At 38.3% G+C, this 18897-nt stretch overlaps 1 protein-coding gene across 1 annotated transcript in view; it reads right to left on the bottom strand.

The window, feature by feature from the left end:
• The window catches only part of LOC150083282 (DNA polymerase kappa-like), a 217657-nt gene that overhangs the window by 9692 nt on the left and 189068 nt on the right, over positions 1–18897 (bottom strand). The window contains 1 exon segment of the mRNA XM_090378460.1: positions 15749–16352. Within this exon segment, the coding sequence (XP_090234586.1) occupies positions 15749–16352 (604 nt within the window).

Below are 18897 nucleotides of genomic sequence, written 5' to 3'. Positions count from 1 at the left end.
AAATGAATTGCTAGCAGGTCAGCTTTATCCTTGGCTGAAGTGACAACAGAACCATCTGGTTTGGACAGAGGTGGGAGCAGAGATGGGCAAACGTTGTGGCCAATAGGTTTGGCAAGAGACCAGAATGCTCGGCTACCATTAGGGCAAGAAGCAAGTTTTCTACTCTTAGCATGTTCATACTCTAGTTTGGACTGATTAATAACTGCTTTACAATTGTTGCGAGCTTTGGCGTAGGCAGAAAATGAAACTAAAGAATTAGAAACAAGCCAATTACGATATGCAACATTCTTCTCTTGGACAGCCTTAACACATTTATTGGAAAACCAAGATTTAGATAAAGGACAAGATTTTAAAGTGGAGTGTGGGATAAAGGATTCCATTCCTGCAAGAATAATTTCATCGACATGATCTGAGCAAACGTTGACATCAGAAGTTTTGAAACAGTAATCCGACCAAGGAAAAGAAGTCTCGCAGGTCATCCCATTTTGCATTCTTGTAATGCCAAACAACACGAGGTTGGGAATAGCCATGGAATAAAGGTTCCATTGGGGAAGAGACAATCACCAAGTTGTGATCTGAAGTGCCTAGAGGACCTCTCACTTCAACCGTGTATTTAGAAGGGTTGTTTGTGAGAAAAAGATCAAGCGTATTGGCTGTATGATTAGGATTGTCCGGTATTCTTGTAGGTAAATGAACAATCTGTGCTAGGTCATTAGTAATTGCAAAAGCCTCAGCATCTCGACCTGCTGGGTCGGTGTGACTAGAAAACGGAAGCCAGCTGGAGTTGTGAACATTAAAATCACCAAGGAAAATTACCTCACTGTTAGGAAAGTTGGACTGGAGAAAGTCAAGTTGCAAAGAGAGGAAGTCAAAGAGCTCCAAGTGATTAGTGGAGTTGGGAGAACGGTAGAGACAACAGATGAATTTGACACAATGAGGTAGAGAGATTTTAAGCCAGAGAAGATCAAAGAGAGGAGATTCCAAATTGCCAAGTCTCTGAAAGGGAATATCAGAACGGACATATGCACAAGTACCACCTTTGCAGCGAAAGGAATCATACAGTGAATAATTTGGGCATCTGAGATGAGCAGTAGTTGAATCAACCGATAACTGAGATTCTGTTAGAAAAAGTACATGGGGTTTGGCACAGACTGCAAGTGGAAATGGACATCGTTGAGATTAGAATTGAGACCACGTATATTTGTGAAATGAATTAGGAAGTCCTTGGGAGGTTTAGATCTTTTTGCAGATAAGCTTGCTCCATTAATTTGACAATTCGTGGTGTATTCAATAGTAAGAAAAAGTGGGTTGGACATGCTGTATGAAGTAATGAAATTTTTGGATATGGCGTACATGTGGTAAGAATATACCCAGATCCTTGACATAACGTGGCCTCGACAATGCTCCCCGCACACACACACACACTACTCGGACTCCCTCCAGTCACTATCTGGCAGAGTAGAGGTAGCAAGATTATACAGTAGCTGATCTGGAAGCCTCCTAGAGAGTTACCAATAGGTTCGGTCCGGTGTACTAACTAGCGGCCAGCCTGCGAACACCGTTTTAGAGCTGTACCCTCGAAATGTAAGGAATATTGGATCTCGCCACGACGTTCATCATAACCTCAAAAGTCATCAATCATACTGCATGATGGAAGAGATAGGGAAGGGTTGACCGGAACGTAGCTCTAGAGACTAAACATGGGTTCCACCACTTCAAGCTTCCAATAAGCAAAGTGGTGGTATTTCACCGGTTGATGAGAGTCATCTACCACCTATTACTGCCTGGTAACATAGAGGGGCGGCATTCCTCCATGTGGTGTGGGTGCGACACCTCGACCCCTGCTTACGTTGGTTCACACCTGGGTGGTCACCCACCATGTACTTGTGCATGGAGGTTATACCCAGGATTACTAACAGTCCCACCATCATGAAGGTGCAAGCAGAGGACTTGGCTGTCACAGATCGTCCGGACTTCGCCGAAATTGGGTCCACTTGACTTGAGTGTCACCCGAATATCAGTTCCATCAGCGTTTTAGACTCCCAGGTAGCAAATACAGCTTGTCTGGCATATCTGAAAGAATGTCTGTGACAACCTCAAGGACCAATTCTTTGACTAACCTTCTAATAGTTTGTCTAATCCTTTAAATTTATTCAAACTACCTGTGTCCAAAAACCAAATAGAAGTATATATCAACAATCAGTTAAAAAACTTCCACACATCTATCGTGCATGCATCCTTTTTTTTTTTTTTTTTTTTTTTTTTTATATCCCCTAGTGTGCATTATCATCCCAGAAAGAGTAAGGATGTCATGAGCATTTAGTTTACTCAACCCATTTAAAGCCTTAAGCGTTTCAATCAGGGCCCCTGCAAGTGTCTAGTTTTCAGACAAAACAATTTATAGAACAGTCTTTTTTCGGTAAGAGTGCCTTTTTTTGCACCTATGACTAATGTTGTTGCTGTTGCTGTTGCTGTTCTCTGCATCCATTTCAGCAGATCCACATCCTTCCTAAAATAAGATTTCCAGACTTGTATACAGCGCTCAAGATGGAGTCCAACCTTATACAGTGAAATTAAAACCTTTGTCCCTGCTGGAAGATTTCTGGTGGATCATTGAGAGAATCCCATGAGCTGTCTAGCAGCTTGCCTGAACTGTTCAGTGAACTTCAAGTCCAACTGTACAGTTAGTCTTTTTCTTTTTATTCTCCATAACCCTGAATATGGTACCACCCAATACATACGTTATTGTGGGATTACTGCTACCAAAATGCAGTACCTTGTGTTTTTCAATGTTAAATTTCAGGTGCCACTTTCAGTCCCTGATCACTGTATCATCAGCAAACGTAAGCATTAAATTTTATATGCCTTCATTGGTATCATTAATAATACTGAAGATAAGAGGTCCAGCACTGGCCTGAGGGACTCTACTAATAACATTAATCCATGAAGAGCAGCCAATATTAACCATTCTGAATAATTAGATATTTAAGATGATTTATCAAGCCAGTCTGAATTTTGTTAATATCAGAAAAATAGAATCTGGCAATTATTAATTATTTATTTATTATTTATTATTATTTTTTTAATATATATCACATAGTCTATCCATATGTCATATTGTAGCTGAAGTACTGGTTATTATGTGATGCCATTGTGCTGACTGGAGGAATGAATGGAAAATTAGTGGATGTGCAAAAACAAAATGTTCTTGGTTCATGCATAAAAGATTGTTTTTTACTTCTTCCCCTCCCCATAATTCATGAATTATTACTACTTGCTAAAGTGCCTAAAATGTAACTTCATAGGCATGTTAGCATGTGTGCATAAAGAGACCATTGTCTTCACCATATCTGTCAATTCATCAGCACATAATAACTCAACTCCCAATGAATGGATTTTCAGTAAATTTTATATTCGATTTTTCTAGAACAATCTATGAGGGGTGATCATTTAATTCATAGACTGGTGCAAGATCTCAACTTAATTGTCATCATCTTCTCCTTCTTGAAATACTCTCTCTCTTGAACTTTACACACTTTAGCCACCATCGTACCCATGCATTAAACACTTCTTGCAAGTCAATTTTTGAAAGACTGCAAAATGCTTCAATTGTAGCTCTGTGATCATCATTGTTGGATGCAAAAAGCTTGCTTTTCAGAGCTTTCTTCAGACGTGGATACAGGAAGAAATCACACATGGCTAAGTCTGGTAAATAAGGGGAATGCAGCAGAACCTTGCCACCTATGGCAATAATCACTGGCTGCACAATATTAGCCATATAGGGCATGGTGTTGTCTCGATGGAGAAATCGCTTCACCAGAATTTGTTCTTGACATTTCTCATTAATCACACGGCAAAGTTTGATTCTGAGAACCTCAGAGTACACTTCTTTATTCATAGTTGTTCCACGAGGCACAAATGTGTAACAAGAATGCCTTTTATGTTAAAAAACACAAAAATCATTTGATTATCAGCCTAACGAGAAGCTTGAATTTTCTTAGGTGAATCAGAATGCTTCCACTCATTTGACTGTTGTTTTGTTTCTGGATTATAGTGAAAAATGAATGTTTAATCATGCCACAATTCGATTTAAAAAGTTTTGACCCTGTGTTTCAAAACAATCAAACATTTCTTTGCAGTTTTTGTTCTGGAGTCAAATTGTGTAGAATCCACTGGGCACAGATTTGCAACATTTTTGGGGATCTTTCACAATTATGTGAGCACTACCGTATGAAATGGATATACTAACAGCTAATTCATGAAGCATAATTCACATGTCTTCATCCAAGATTTCCTGGGGTTTTGTGATTTTCTCAGGAGTTGCTGAGGAGGAAGGCTTGTTTGTTTGTTTGGATTTTTTTTTGGCTCATTAGCAACTAAGGCTATAATGCGCCGCTGAGGAGGAAGGCTGACTGGGTCTTGGGTCACTGCAACAGACTCACAGCCTTCACTGAATCAAGAACAAAGTGGAGGAGAAGTTAAACATAAGAAAGGAACCTGGGGTGGATGAGATCTATCCAATTATATTAAAGGAGGCGTCAAAGAAAGTAAGCAAACCCTTAACCATAATTATGAGCGCATCTTTTGGACTCAGGGGGAGGTCCCCATAGACTGGAGATGTGCAAATGTATCATCAATTCACAAAGGGGGATCAAAGGGTGACACGAGTAATTACAGACCAGTTAGTTTAACTTCTGTTCCGGGTAAAATAATGGAGTCGCTGCTTAAAGATGCATTACAGGATCATCAAGGCAAGACTGCAGCAATAATTCACACACAGCATGGGTTTGTTAAGGGAAAGGCTTGTCTGACAAATTTAATTGGATATTACGATGTGGTTACAAAGGAACTGGATGCAAAAAATAATTTTGATATCATATACTTGGATTTTAGGAAAGCTTTTAACAATGTTGCGCATGGAAGACTACTGTACAAACTGGAGCAGAATGATATTAAGGGTAAGTTGCTACAGTGGGTAAAAGGATGGTTGAGTGGGAGACGACAGAGAGCGGTAATCAATGGACACTGCCCTTCGTGGACTAATGTAATTAGTGGAGTGCCACAGGGTTTGGTGTTGGGTCCACTGTTGTTAATGACAGTAATGGCAGTGTGTTACTGCAACAGGATCTTTATTTGGGCAGATGGGCTGAGAAGTGGCAACTGAAGTTTAACATTGACAAATGCTAAGTACTGCATATGGGTAGAAGTAACCCCAGAGAAACATACCAACTATGTGGTACTACACTTAAGGTGGTAGAAAATGAAAAAGACCTGGGAGTAATTGTGCAGTCAGATATGAAGTTTTCTAAGCAATACAGTCAGGCTGCCAGGGCATGTCATAGGGTGTTGTCAAAGATATACAGGAATTTTGCTAGCAGAGAAAAGGAGGTGATTGTCCCTGTGTATAAGGCAATGGTCAGGCCAAGCCTTGAGTACTGCATACAGATCTGGAGGCCTAATTTTAAGAACGATGTAGATTTGCTTGAGTGTGTACAGAGAAGGGCAAGACTGATGAGGAGAATGAAGGGATCCTCTTACCAGGAGAGACTTAAGTTCTGCAAATTGCAGCAGCTGGAGACTAGGCACCTGCGAGGTGATCTGATTGAGCTGTATCAGGCCTAGAATGGGTTGAGCATGCTGAATTCTGATGGCATTCTTCCACTTGTTCAAATTATGAATCTAAGGGGGCATAAATTGAAATTGAGGAAGAACAGATGTAGAATAAATGTGCGGAAATTTGCCTTTAGCCAGCGGGTGGTTAATTGCTGGAACAAACTTCCATCTGTTGTTGTGCAAGTTGATAGGTTAAATAAATTTAAGGAGGAACTGGACAAACATTTAGAGGGGATTGTTTTGTAAATTTTTTTTTTTTTTTTTTTTTGCTGATGCAGCATAAGCTCATATACACTTGCTTTCTTGCATCACATGCACTACTACTACTACTACTACTACTTGTGCCATTTAAATATAGCCATCCTACCAAGACACTACCATATGTAGCATTAACATTAGTAGAGACATATGATGCAAGAAAGCAAGCTTATGCAGCATCAGCCAAAAAAAAAAAACCCACTCTCATTTCATCCCTCTGTTCGTTCAAAATACCTGTCCAGCCTTATATTTATTTAGGCTATCATATTCCACAACAAGGGATGGAAGTCTGTTCCACCAACCAACTGCCCGCTGGCTAAAGGCAAATTTCCGTCATCTATCCTAGATCTGTCTTTCCTCAATTTGAATTTATGCCCTCTCAGGTGATTATGGAGCAAGAAGAAGAATCCCATCGGCATTGAGCATGCTCAAAACATTCAAATCTTTATATACTTCTATCAGATCACCTCACCGGTGCCTAGTCACCAGACAATATAATTTGCAAAACTTAAGCCTTTCTTCGTGAGAGCAACCCTTTGTTTCATTCACTAATCTATTTGCCCTTCTCTGTACTCGTTCCAGCAGATCTACATCCTTCTTGAAATGAGGCCTCCAGACCTGTATACAGTACTCAAGGTTGGCCTGACCATTGTCTTGTACAAGGGAATAATCACTTCCATCTCCCTGCTAAAAAAATTCCTGTATATCATTGACAAGACACCATGAGCTACCCTTGCAGCCTGTCTGCACTGTCAGAGAACTTCATATCTGCCTGCACAATTATCCCCAGGTCCTTTTCATTCTCTACCACTGTCAGTGTAGTACCACAGAGTTGATACGTTGCTCTGAGGTTACTGTTTCCCATATTTTTTTTTTTTTTTTTTTTTTTTGGTAGTTGTTGGCGCATCAGCTTCTGTGGCCATAATGCACCTCCCAAGGTTTTTGCAGTACTTTGATCCAAGCCCGAGGCAGGATTCGAACCCGCGACCTTTGGGTTGCCAGGCAGGCACTTTACCCACCTGGCTAGCCCAGTCAGCTTCCCATATGTAGTACTTTACATTCGTCAATGTTAAACTTTATTTGCTACCTCTCAGCCCATCTGGTCGCCCTTTCCAGATCCTGTTGCAGCAGCATAGCGTCAGTAGTGTCCTTAACAACCCTGCCAACCTTCGTATTGTCTGCAAACTTGGACATTAAGTCTGATATACCATCATCAATATCATTTATATATACAGAAAACAACAGTGGACGCAACACTGAACCCTGAGGGACTCCACTAATAATTAGTCCACGAAGAGCAGTGTCCATTGATTACCCCTCTCTGTCTTCTCCCACTCAACCATCCCTTTATCCATAGCAGCAATTTGCCTCCAATGACACACTGCTCCAATTTGTGCAGCAGTCTTCCATGTGCAACAGTATCAAAGGCCTTCCTAAGATCCAAATAAAGTAAAAGTAAAGTGCAGCCATTATCAACCCACTGCAGGATGGAAGCCTCCTCAACAATTCATGCTGAGAGAAATGAACCATAATCTGCCATGCTGGTCCAGTGCGGGTTGGCAGATCGACCGTATTCAGCAGTTAGGGGCTTGAACCCCGGTCTACTCAAAGAGCGTGTGCTACTTCACTCCCGCTCCTGCCCACTCGGCTATGGAAGATCCAAATATATAATATCAAAGTTATTCCCTTCATCCAGTTCTTTTGTGACTGCATCATAGTATCCAATCAAATTGGTCATTCAAGACTTTCCCTTAACAAAACCATGCTGTGTCCGAGCTATAACTGAAGGCTTGTCTAGATGATCCTGCAGTGCCTCCATTAATTTTCCTGGAACAGAAATGAAACTCACAGGTCTATAATTACTTGTGTCAGCCTTTGATCCTCCTTTGTGAATTGGGGTCACATTTGCACATCTCCAGTCTATGGGTACCTCCCTCTGTCCAAAGAAGCTCTCATAATTATGGCTAAGGGTTCGGTTACTTCCTTCGCTGCCTCTGTTAATATAACTGGATAGATTCCATCCACCCCGGGTGCCTTTTTTATGTTTATCCCAACAATTTCTTCTCCACTTTCCTCTCAGTTATTACAAAATCATCTAGCTCACTGCCAGACTTCACCTCTGGCATTCCCCTTCCTGAATAACTCCTCATGTGTGAATGTAGATGCAAAATACTCGTTTAGTTTGTTAGCCACCTGAGCAGGATTCTGAACTGTTGAACCATCAATATCCAGTGGACCAATCTGATTCGTCCCTTGCCTTCTAGAGTTTACATAGGTAAAGAACTCTTTTCTGTTTTCCTTTGCATCCTTTGCCAAGGATTTCTCATAATCTGCCTTTGCCTGCCTAATCTCCTTTGTGACTTCGTTACAGACCAGCTTATATCTAGCATAGGCTTCCATGTCACCCATTAATTTATATGTATCCTGTGCATTTTTCTTCCCTGCCATATGTCTCATTAGTTCATCTGAATCCATTTAGGCCTAAACCTTGTACAATATTTCTTAGTTGGTATGTAAAGCCTAGTAGCTTCCAAGATAAATTCTTTGAATGCTTCCCATTTTGAATATGCTGTTGGTAACATGATCAGTTGGTCCCACTGTATAGAATTTAAATACTGTCTCAGACCATAGTAGTCGCCTTTACGAAAGCAAAAACCCTTTCCTTTACCCCTGATGGTAGTTACCTCTTGGAGTAAATCATACTTCAGCACACTGTGATCACTGCCACCTAGTGGTTCCTTTATCTTAATGCATGAAGAATCACTACTGATAATCAGATCAAGAGTATTACTCCCTCTAGTTGCCTCCCGAACATGCTGATGTAGAAAACAATCATCCAATAAATCCACAAAAGCTTTGCTAGTGTATTAGTGACTAACCCACAAATTCCAGTCAATATATGGGAAATTGAAATCCCCCATTATAAGACTCTCTGATTTACTGGCCCACTCTATTTCCCTGTACAGTTTCTTATTATACTCATCAGAGTCATTAGGCCTATAGCACACTCCTACTCTCAATTTTGATCTCCCAATGCTTATATCACACCAAACTGACTTGACACTGCACTGTCGAACGATGTCGACTGGCTTCTCTTCCTTGGATTTTATGTGTTTCTTAACTAATAGCATAACTCCTCCTCCCTTCCTATCCTGTCTATCCTTTCTGTAGACGTTGTACTCCCCAAATTCCAGTTCTGCATTCCTTATATCTGTGTAACACCACGTCGCTGATATCCCAACAATATCTGGCTTTGATGTTTTGAGCAATACCTCAAGTTCATCAAATTTATTTACCAAACTCCTAGCATTGGTGTACATGCAAGTATACATGAACATGTTCCTATTCTTAGCTTTACTTGTACCGAAGTGACATCGAGCAGTCTCTGAAATATCCTGCATCTTGTTTTCCAGGCTGCTGCTCATTCCAATAGAAGTAGTGCAAGAATCACTTTCACCTCTGCCAGTGGCTACTGTTAATCTATTAGTCCTTATATTCGCCCCTTCCCAAGCTACCAGTTTTCCGATCCACCTAACACTGCCTCGATAGCATCAGCAAATATTCTTGCACCCTTTCTATTTAAGTGTATCCCATCCCTGTAGAAGCAGTCTCTCCTGTTATTCATGTCTTCATTTCATTTATGTCTTTTACTGTTTCCAATGCATTGAAGCCCCGTCTGACACAATAAGAATCGCATACCACTGTTCAATCTGTATGTCCGACATGATCCTTGCTTTAAAACGATTGTCAATGATATGCAGTTAAGAAACTCTCTTCATGCAATGCTAGCTCGACAAGTACTGGCATATGCACACAGAGTCTGCTCAGTAGCGATCAGGGAGAGTGCCTCTAGTGGCAGTCATGGAAGGTTCGCAAGGGAAACAAAATCTTGCACCAGTTGGTGAATTAAATGATCACCCTTTGTATTAAGCTTCCCAAATTTCATTAAAATTTGGTTAATAGAAATCTGACAATTATTTATTTTTCATAGATATCACATGGGCAATTGATATACCATATATTGTAGCTGAAGCACTGGCTATTATATTTGTTTCCATGCATTAATAAGAGAAAAAAATGGGCAATATGATAAAAAAGGGAAAAAAAAAGGAAAAAAAAAAAATTCTCATTCTCTAATAAACACTATCTTTTTTATTAGAAAACAGGCCTTGAATGCCAGGCTGCATATCACTATATAATTTCTAGTAACGACCAACAGACTGGTTTAAGTTAAACTTTATTAAAATAAATAAATAAATAAATATATATATACATAAAGTACTAAAACAGATATTTTAATCCTTTTATTTTATATCTGTTTTAGTACTTTATATTTTTAATGCTTTTATTTTATATCTGTTTTAATAAAAGGCATTAAATAGAAGATTTTGGAGCAAGGTGTCCACTCATCAGCTATAGACTATCTGAGGATGGGACACCTTGCCCTGAAAGCTTCTATTTTATTGCCTTTTAATTAAGTATATATATTTTTAATGCTTTTATTTTTTAGTACAGGAACTCCTCGGACTTATGTAATACTCAACTTACGGAAATTCTACTTTACGTAAGGTTTTGTCAGCCGGCACAAACTTAAAAAAATCATGGAAACAATTTTTGCATCCCGTAGGAATAAATGGAGGTATCGTGAAAATATTATAATATGAACCCAATAGCAGGTTTTTTTTTTTTTTTTTTGTTAATACGTTCCAAGTCTTTGAAAGTTGAAAATTTTGCTATATTACTAAGCTATTTACCTCTCTAAAAGGTCATATTTATAATGGAAATTGCACTACCCTTTCATCATTATCATACGCTCCTATTATAAGAATCAATTTTGAACCCCTTTGTGATATTTTTCTTAAGCACATTTCTGGAGGTCACGACCAAAAAACAATTTGCACTTTCTGGTTTATTGGACTTTTCTGTTAGTGCATCTAATTATAAACGGGTAGTAAACTCGATCTTATTGCATTTGCGATAATACTGATAATTGCAATTGTGTGAATTTTTGTGCTATTATGGTGAAATGTGTTCCCCTTCACTGAAATCTTCAAACATATAAAGAACAAATTTTCAGAAACTTCTCTTCATTCCTATTTACGTATTACAATGATGAAGGGAAAGCGACCAACGAAAAGTGCAAGTGTTGGTAGTGCCAGGAAACGAAACAAAATTGATTTAGAAATGAAGATGAAAATGATTAAGAAGTATGAAGCAGGACAAAGTTTATCATCTTTGCACGGGAATTAGGTCTCGCTGCTTCAACAGCGAATACTATTTTAAAGGACAATGCATGTATAAAGGCGCCTCCGTAGCCAGGTGGGCAGGAGCAGCAGTGCATAGCATAAGCTTCTTGATTAGACCGGGGTTCGAGCCCGTGATCACCAAACACGGAGGATGTGGAAAGGTCAGGGAATGACCACCGCATATCCCCGGAGCAATATGGCCTTAGTTGCTAATGCTCCTAAAAACCAAATAACAAACAAACAGCATGTATAAAAGAACATGTCAAAGGATCAATGCACTTAAGATCAACAGTGAACACAAAATAGCGTTCAGGTGCTATATCAAAAATGGAACAGCTGTTAATAATATGGATGGAAAATCAGATTCAGAAGCGAGAGCCCGAGTCTAATGACCATTCAAGCAAAAGCAACAAGTAGTTACGAAGATATTAAGGATAAGTACGGTGAACCCCAACCCAAGTTCGTGGCAAGCAATGGCTGGTTTAATAGGTTCAAGCATTGTGCTGGTTTCCAAAACATTCAAGTATGCAGTAAGTCACCAGGAAAAAATTATTGATGAAGGCGGATATTCAATGCAGCAAATTTTTAATGTTGACAAGACTGCTCTGTATTGGAAAAAAAGCCAAGATTGAACATACAAAGAGGAAAATACAATGCCAGGTTTCAAGGCATCAAAAGATAGGGTCGTGCTCTTGCTTGGGGCTAATGCAGCGGGAGATTACAGATTAAAACACTGCTTGTGTACCATTCTGGAAATCCTTGCGCATTTAAGAGCATCAATAAAGCCACCCTACCTGTGCATTTCTGACTGAACCAGAGAGCATGGATAACAATATCTCTCTTTGAGGATTGCTTTAAATGCTGCTTCATTCCCATTCAGATTATCAGCTATCTGAGCAGGATCATCAACTGTCGAACCACCAATATCAAGTGGACCAATCTGATTCATCCACTTCCTTCTAGAGTTTATATAAGTAGAGAAATCCTTGCTGTTTTTCTTAGCAACCTTTGCCAAAGATTTCTCGTAATCTGCCTTCGTTTGCCTAATATCCTTTGTGACTTGATTACAGACTAGCTTATATCTTCCATAGGTTTCTGTGTCACCTGATAATGTATATGTGTCCCATGCATTTTTCTTCTCTGCCATGAGCCTCATTAGTTCATGACATCCATTTAGGGCTAAACGTTGAACAATATTTCTTAAATGGTATGAAAAACCTAGTAGCTTCCACAATTAGTTCCTTGAATGCTTCCCACTTAGAATTTGTTGTTTGTAACATCGTCAGTCGGTCTCACTGTACAGAATTTAAAAACTGTCTGAGACCACTGTAGTCACCTTTACGGAAGCAAAAACCCTTCCCTTTATCCTTGATGGTAATTATATCTTTAAATAAATCCCACATCAGTACAATGTGGTCACTGCCACCTAGTGGTTCCTTTATTTACAAATTCTTAATGCACGAATAATCACTGCTGATATCCAGATCAAGGGTATTACACTCTCTGGTTGCCTCTTGAACATGCTGCTTAAGAAAACAATCATCCAATAAATCCACAAAAGTCTTGAACAATACTTTTGTTCCAGTCAATATCTGGGAAGTTAAAATCCCCCATTATAACACAATCTGATACTGGCCTATTCTATTTCTCTGTACAATTGTTCATTGTGCTCATTAGAGTCATTAGGCGTATAACATACTCCTACTCTCATTTTTGCTTTCCTATTGCTTATGTCACACCAAACGATTCAACATTGCACTGTCAATCTATGTCAACTGAATGCATTTCCTTAGATTTTATGTTTTTCTTAATTAACAACATAACCCCTCCTCCCTTCCTATCCTGTTTATCCTTTCTTACACATTGTACCTCCCCAAATTCCAATGATGAATTCCTTATATTTGTTTGACACCATGTCTCTGATATCCCAACAAATCTGCCTTTGATGTCTTGACCAGCACTTCATATTCATATGGAGAAAGTCAATAAATCACGTCACACGTCAAATCATTTCATTATCATCCCTCTTCTGTTAGAAGAGGGATGATAATGAAGAAAAGGTGGACAGTGACGTGCACAAAAATTAACATCTGCAATTCGTACCATGCCTCATGGTGAAGTACTACCTATTGCTAAACCACCTGACCATTTTACTGTACAGTGATGAAGATGATGACACTGATGAACATCAAGTTGATAAGCACAAAGAAGTAAAGCAGCCATCTACATCAAGGGATCTACTCATTTTGTCCAAACCTTTATCCTTCTGAACCACATAAGATCACAGAAAGTGAGCTTAATGACCTTATCAGGGATCTCGAACTGCAGAAGAATAAGGCAGAGCTTTTGGCCTCAAAGCTACGATAGTGGAATCTTCTAGCTCATTCTGTGAAAGTGACAACATTTTGTACTCGAAATAAAGACTATGATAAATTCTATCAAACAGAAGGTGCACTCATTTTTTGTAAGGATGTTGATGGTCTAATAGCAGCAATGAACAGGAGGCACGTTTCAGAATAATGGCAACTATCTATAGATGCTTCTGAAGTTAGTCTTAGGCTGTGTTATTACACAATGGAAATATGCTGCCTTCGATACCTCTTGTGTATGCAGTCCACAAAAAAGAAACATACACAAGGAGTGGAGAACATCCTCTTAGGTGTACACTATCAGAAGTGTGAGTGGCAGATATGTGGTGATTTAAAGGTAATTGCCATTTTATTGGAACTACAAAAGGCTTATGCTAAGTATTGTTGCTTTCTCTGCGAGTGGGATGGTTGTCCATATGCACTACGAGAAGAGGAGTTGACCTCAACGAAAATCATTAACACCTAGAATGAAGAACATAGCATTTGAACCTGTGATAAATTCAAATAAGTTTTGCTTCCACCACTTCACATCAAGCTGTGGCTTGTGAAAAATTTCGTGAAGATGCTGGAAGTGAACAGTTCTGCATTCACATACTTGCAAGAGAAATTCCCAAGATTTAGTACAGAGAAGATTGAGGCAGGTTGGCAGATTGAGCCAATCTGCCATTTTTCACTGTTTCAGTGTTAAGCACCCCAAAATCTATAAAGTAAACTTACTTTCATGCCCGTAACAAGATATGGCCCAAAATTTGCTGTTCAGTGCTATAGTATTAAAGAAGATCTTAGGCCAAAGCTCAGGTAACCAGAATTTTTCTGCCCAAGGAATTGGACCAGAGAGGTGAAAGCATAAGTATTCTTATGAAAGGAGAATGGTTCAGGCACACTAGTTGTCATAGTAGTTTTTGAGAGCATCAACAACTAAGGCAATATTACTCCATGTATATTGTCTGTAAATTGCATGTATTCTGAGGTCGATTTTTTGTTGATTTTGCTGGACAAAAAACAAGTTTCTTGGAGAAAACACCATGCTACCCTCACCCGAGACCGACTAACTAAGCCACACTGTGAAAAAGGCCCACAAAAATTCAAACTCAGGTTTTTTTCCAAACCGGTGTGGTAAGGACAGTGATTTTACCAACTGTGCTACCCATGAGGGCCAGGCACACCAGAAACAGATTACTGTAAAAAAAAAAAAAAAAAAAAAAAAAAAAAAAAATAGCAGAACTCTCACTTGATAAATGTAATAAATATAATTCTATATAATATAAATATATAACTGGCCAGCCTCCTTAGCACATTTATTGGAAAACCAAGGTTTTAGGGTGGAATGTGGAATAAATGATGTCATTCTTACAAGAATAATTTTACTGGCATGTTCTAAGTAAACATTAGGATCAGAAGATTTAAAACAGTGATCCAACCAAGGAAAAGAGGAACAGAAATCATGCAGATCATCCTATTTTACATTCTTGTAATGCAAAAAGACACAAGGCTGAGAATGGTCTTGGGATAGGCACCATTTGAAAAAAGATCAAGAATGTTGGGCATGTTGTTAGGATTATTTGAACCTCTGATAGGTAAATGAACAAGATGTGCAAGATCAGTAGTAATTGCAAAAGCCTCAACATTTCTATCAGCTGTTTCGTAAAAACCATAAAACTGAAGCCAGCTTGAGTTGTGAACACTGAAATCACCAAGGACTATTACTTCACTGTTAGGAAAGTTAGACCGATGTCAAGTAGAAGTAAAAAAGTTCTGAGTGATTTGTAGAGATGGGAAAACAATAGATGAATTTGACAAAATGGGGTAACAAGATTTCATGCTAGAGGATATCAAAAAAGAGATTTCAGAGAAAGTATCTGACAAGGAATATCAGAGCAGACATGTGCATATGTACCACCTTTAAACTGAAAGGAATCACAGAGCGAGTGATGAAGCAACCAATAATTGAGATTGTCAGAAAAATTAAGCAGCGTTTGGTAGATTGAAGATGGAAATAGACATCATCACTGAGCTTGGAACTGAGGACAAAATTTCACCAAACTCCAGTCATTTTCCAAACTGTGACCAAATCCTCTGTTGTGAACATTAAAATCCTGGGTATATGCCCATGTGCAAGGTCAGAATCCTCTGCTTCCCTGTGAATACTCCTGCATTTGATATTATATTATATTATACAGTATTATTAAAAGGAAAGGATTGAGTCAAACATCTAGAGGAAGGGGAATTTATTCTACACAAAACAGAAAATTCAGATCTTACCTCTTATCTGTCTGACAAAGAGCCTGTGAAGATACCAAGTCTTTTATCACATCCTTGTTTAAACATGTGTCAATATGTTCATTCAACTGAATTAAATTAATACATTTTGGTCTCTTTTTACACACCGGGCATAATAAATCATTTCCAATCTCATTATTTATTTCAAGTTTCAGGCAGTTTTCTATAGTAAGATTTTTCTGTGGGCTCTTTGTTTCTGGTTTTCTGTGCCTCTCTTTTGAATATGTAGCATGTCCATTTTTAGGTGTGTTTGCTTTAATCTCATTTTCTGAATGCAGGAATAAACTTGTTGAATACTCAGTTTCTTCAGAGTTATCTACATTTTGTTTTATATCATATGGGCAGAATGGTGCTGAATCTACGTTACAGCGTAAGCAAGAATCCAAATGACTATTAAATTCAGATAAAATGTCAGTTTCCTGAGGAATACCACATACTGGACAAAGAAACTTAGATGGCTCAACAATTCTAGAATGATTATGTAAGTCAGGTTCTTTTAATTTCAAGAAGTTATTCAGAGTAGTCTGATGTGGATGCTGTTCATTTTCAACTGAGAGATCTTCAAGGAGATTGCATACTCGAATACCTAAAAGTACAATTTATCAAATTACATCAATTTGTTGGGTTTGGGTTTGCAAAATAACATATACTAATTCATAACCCCATCAATTAGACATTTTATTAGCATTTCAATGTTTTTAGAGTATCAATAGTTATCTGCACATCATTTTACAAAGCCTGGCTATAGTGTTTAACTGAGGTGGTGGGGGGGGATACACACACTAATATTTTAACTAAGAGTAATGCAGCAGTCAGTTTTATCATAACAAGTTTGCCTGAAATATATTCTGTGCATCAGCATGTGTGTGATGTAATATAATTTTGCTAATTTCCTTTTTTCATTTAGTGCTACTTGTAAAACAAATGAAATTAAAATGTGGGTTTACTCTAGTTAATTAAATTAAATTATATGCAAAAGTGTAATAATTATATACAATTGTACATGTAAAGGAGTAGAGTATAATTAGAATACATTGTATTATAAACAATCAAATATCAAATTGAAAACTTGTAGTACCACTCCTCAAACAATGTTATATAGACCTGAAGATATGGAAACAGTGAGGCCCACATAGCCACAATAGTTTAAGTGTTTGGCATTGAGCTGGTTCAATTCCTTTAAAATTGTATCATTTTGATAATAAATTACTTAATCTACCACATGATATAATAGTATAATGTCTATCAATTCATTAACATAATAAAGAACAAACTTATCTGCAAAAAGATCTAAGCCTCCCAAACATTTCCTTGTTCATTTCACAAATATACACGGTTTAAGTTCCAAACTCAATGATGTCCATTTCCACTTACGGTCTACTGAGCTCTAATTACTTTTTCTGACAGAATCCCAATTATCAGGTAGTTCAGCCACTACTCATCTGTTGTCCTAATTATTCACTGTAAGACTCCCTTTGCTTCAAAGCTGGTACTACATATGTAATCCTCTGATATTCCTCATCAGAGACTTAGTAATTTAGAATCTCTCTCTCTCTCTCTCTCTCTCTCTCTCTCTCTCACCCCATTCTGTCAAGTTCATCTGTTGCCTTTATCATTCATACAATTCTACCAATCACTTGGAACTCTGACTTCCTCTAGTCCAACTTTCTGAACAGTGAGGTAATTTCTTGGTGATTTTAATGTTCACCAGCTGGTCAAGGTGCTGAGGATTTTGCAGTTACTAATGACCTTATCTGAATACTTGAGAACCCTAACCACACAGCCAACACCCTTCATCTTTTTTTTATTATTATTATTACAACCCTTCCAAGTATATGGATGGGGTGAGTGGTCCTCTGGCCCCCTCAGATCAGAACTTAGTTATAGACTCTTCTCCAAGGAGTCTTTCTCTATGTCCATTCTCAGCCTTGTGATGTTTGGCATTACAAGAATGTAAAATGCGATGATCTGCAAGATTTATATTCTTTTCCTTGGTTGAATTACTGTTTTAAACATCCTGACGTCAATGTTTGCTCAGATTGTGTCAGTGAAATTATTCTTGTAGGGATGAAATCCTTTATTCTGCACTCCACCTTAAAACCTCATCCATTATTCAAAATATTACAGTAAAAGAGCTAAGACTGTTCAAGAGGAGAACGCTGCATCACAATTGAATTGCATGAGTTGCATCCAAATCTCTAACTTCATTTCCTGCCTACACCAAGCTCGCAATGATTGTAAAGTATTATTAATCAGTCCAAACTAGAATTTGAACAGACTGAGAGTAGCAAACTTGCTACTCTCAGCCTGTTCAAATTCTTGCCAAAACCTATTGGCTGCACTTTTGCCCATCTGTAATCCCACCTATGTTAAAACCTGATGGTTCTATTGCTACCTTATCTAAAGATAAAGCTGACTTGCTTGCATCCTACTTTTTTTCTAACTTTACATCTTGGTAAATCACTTCCAACTAATTGAAATACATCCACTCAATGTTCCCTGTGGTCTTCCATCAAAAGTATGTCAGAAGAATTTAGAACAATCTTAATGAAAGAAAGCTCCAGGTCCTGATGGTATTTCTCCACTTCTCAATACCTGTAATCTTGAGCTTATTCCTGTTCTGTGTTGCATTTTTACACTTTCTAATTCCACTGGCATTTTTCCTTCTACTTGAAAATTTGCACATATCCAGCCTGTTCCTAAAAAATTAAACAAATCTCTTCCCAATTATCATCCCACTGCACTTATTTCTATTCTTTCTAAAGTAATGGAAAAATCCATTAACCATCAACTTCTAAACTATCTAGAAATTGTCCATCTAATCAATGATCACCAATATGGATTCCCTCAGAGTCAATTCACTGGTGATATACTGGCTTATGACCCATCTATGGACAAATTCAGTGGAAAAGTTTGCTGTAAAGCAATTACCTTAACATTTTTTGAAGGCTTTTGATTGTGTTTGGCATAAAAGTCTTCTAAATAAGCTTCTGTCTTATGTATTGATGACTGCTTTCTGTAATTGGGTATGCAGTTTTCTTCTCTGACTGCTCACTGCAAGTGATGGTAGGGGGCTCTCTGTCTTCTAACTTCTCCATAAATACTGGTGTTCCCCAAGGTTGAGTTCTTTC

The sequence above is a fragment of the Mastigoproctus giganteus genome, chromosome 7 (genome assembly GCF_048544385.1).
Source record: "Mastigoproctus giganteus isolate SK-2022 chromosome 7, ASM4854438v1, whole genome shotgun sequence".
Lineage (NCBI taxonomy): Eukaryota > Metazoa > Arthropoda > Arachnida > Uropygi > Thelyphonidae > Mastigoproctus > Mastigoproctus giganteus.
Note: the sequence above shows the minus strand (reverse complement) of the source record. Positions and strands in the feature narration are given on the sequence as shown.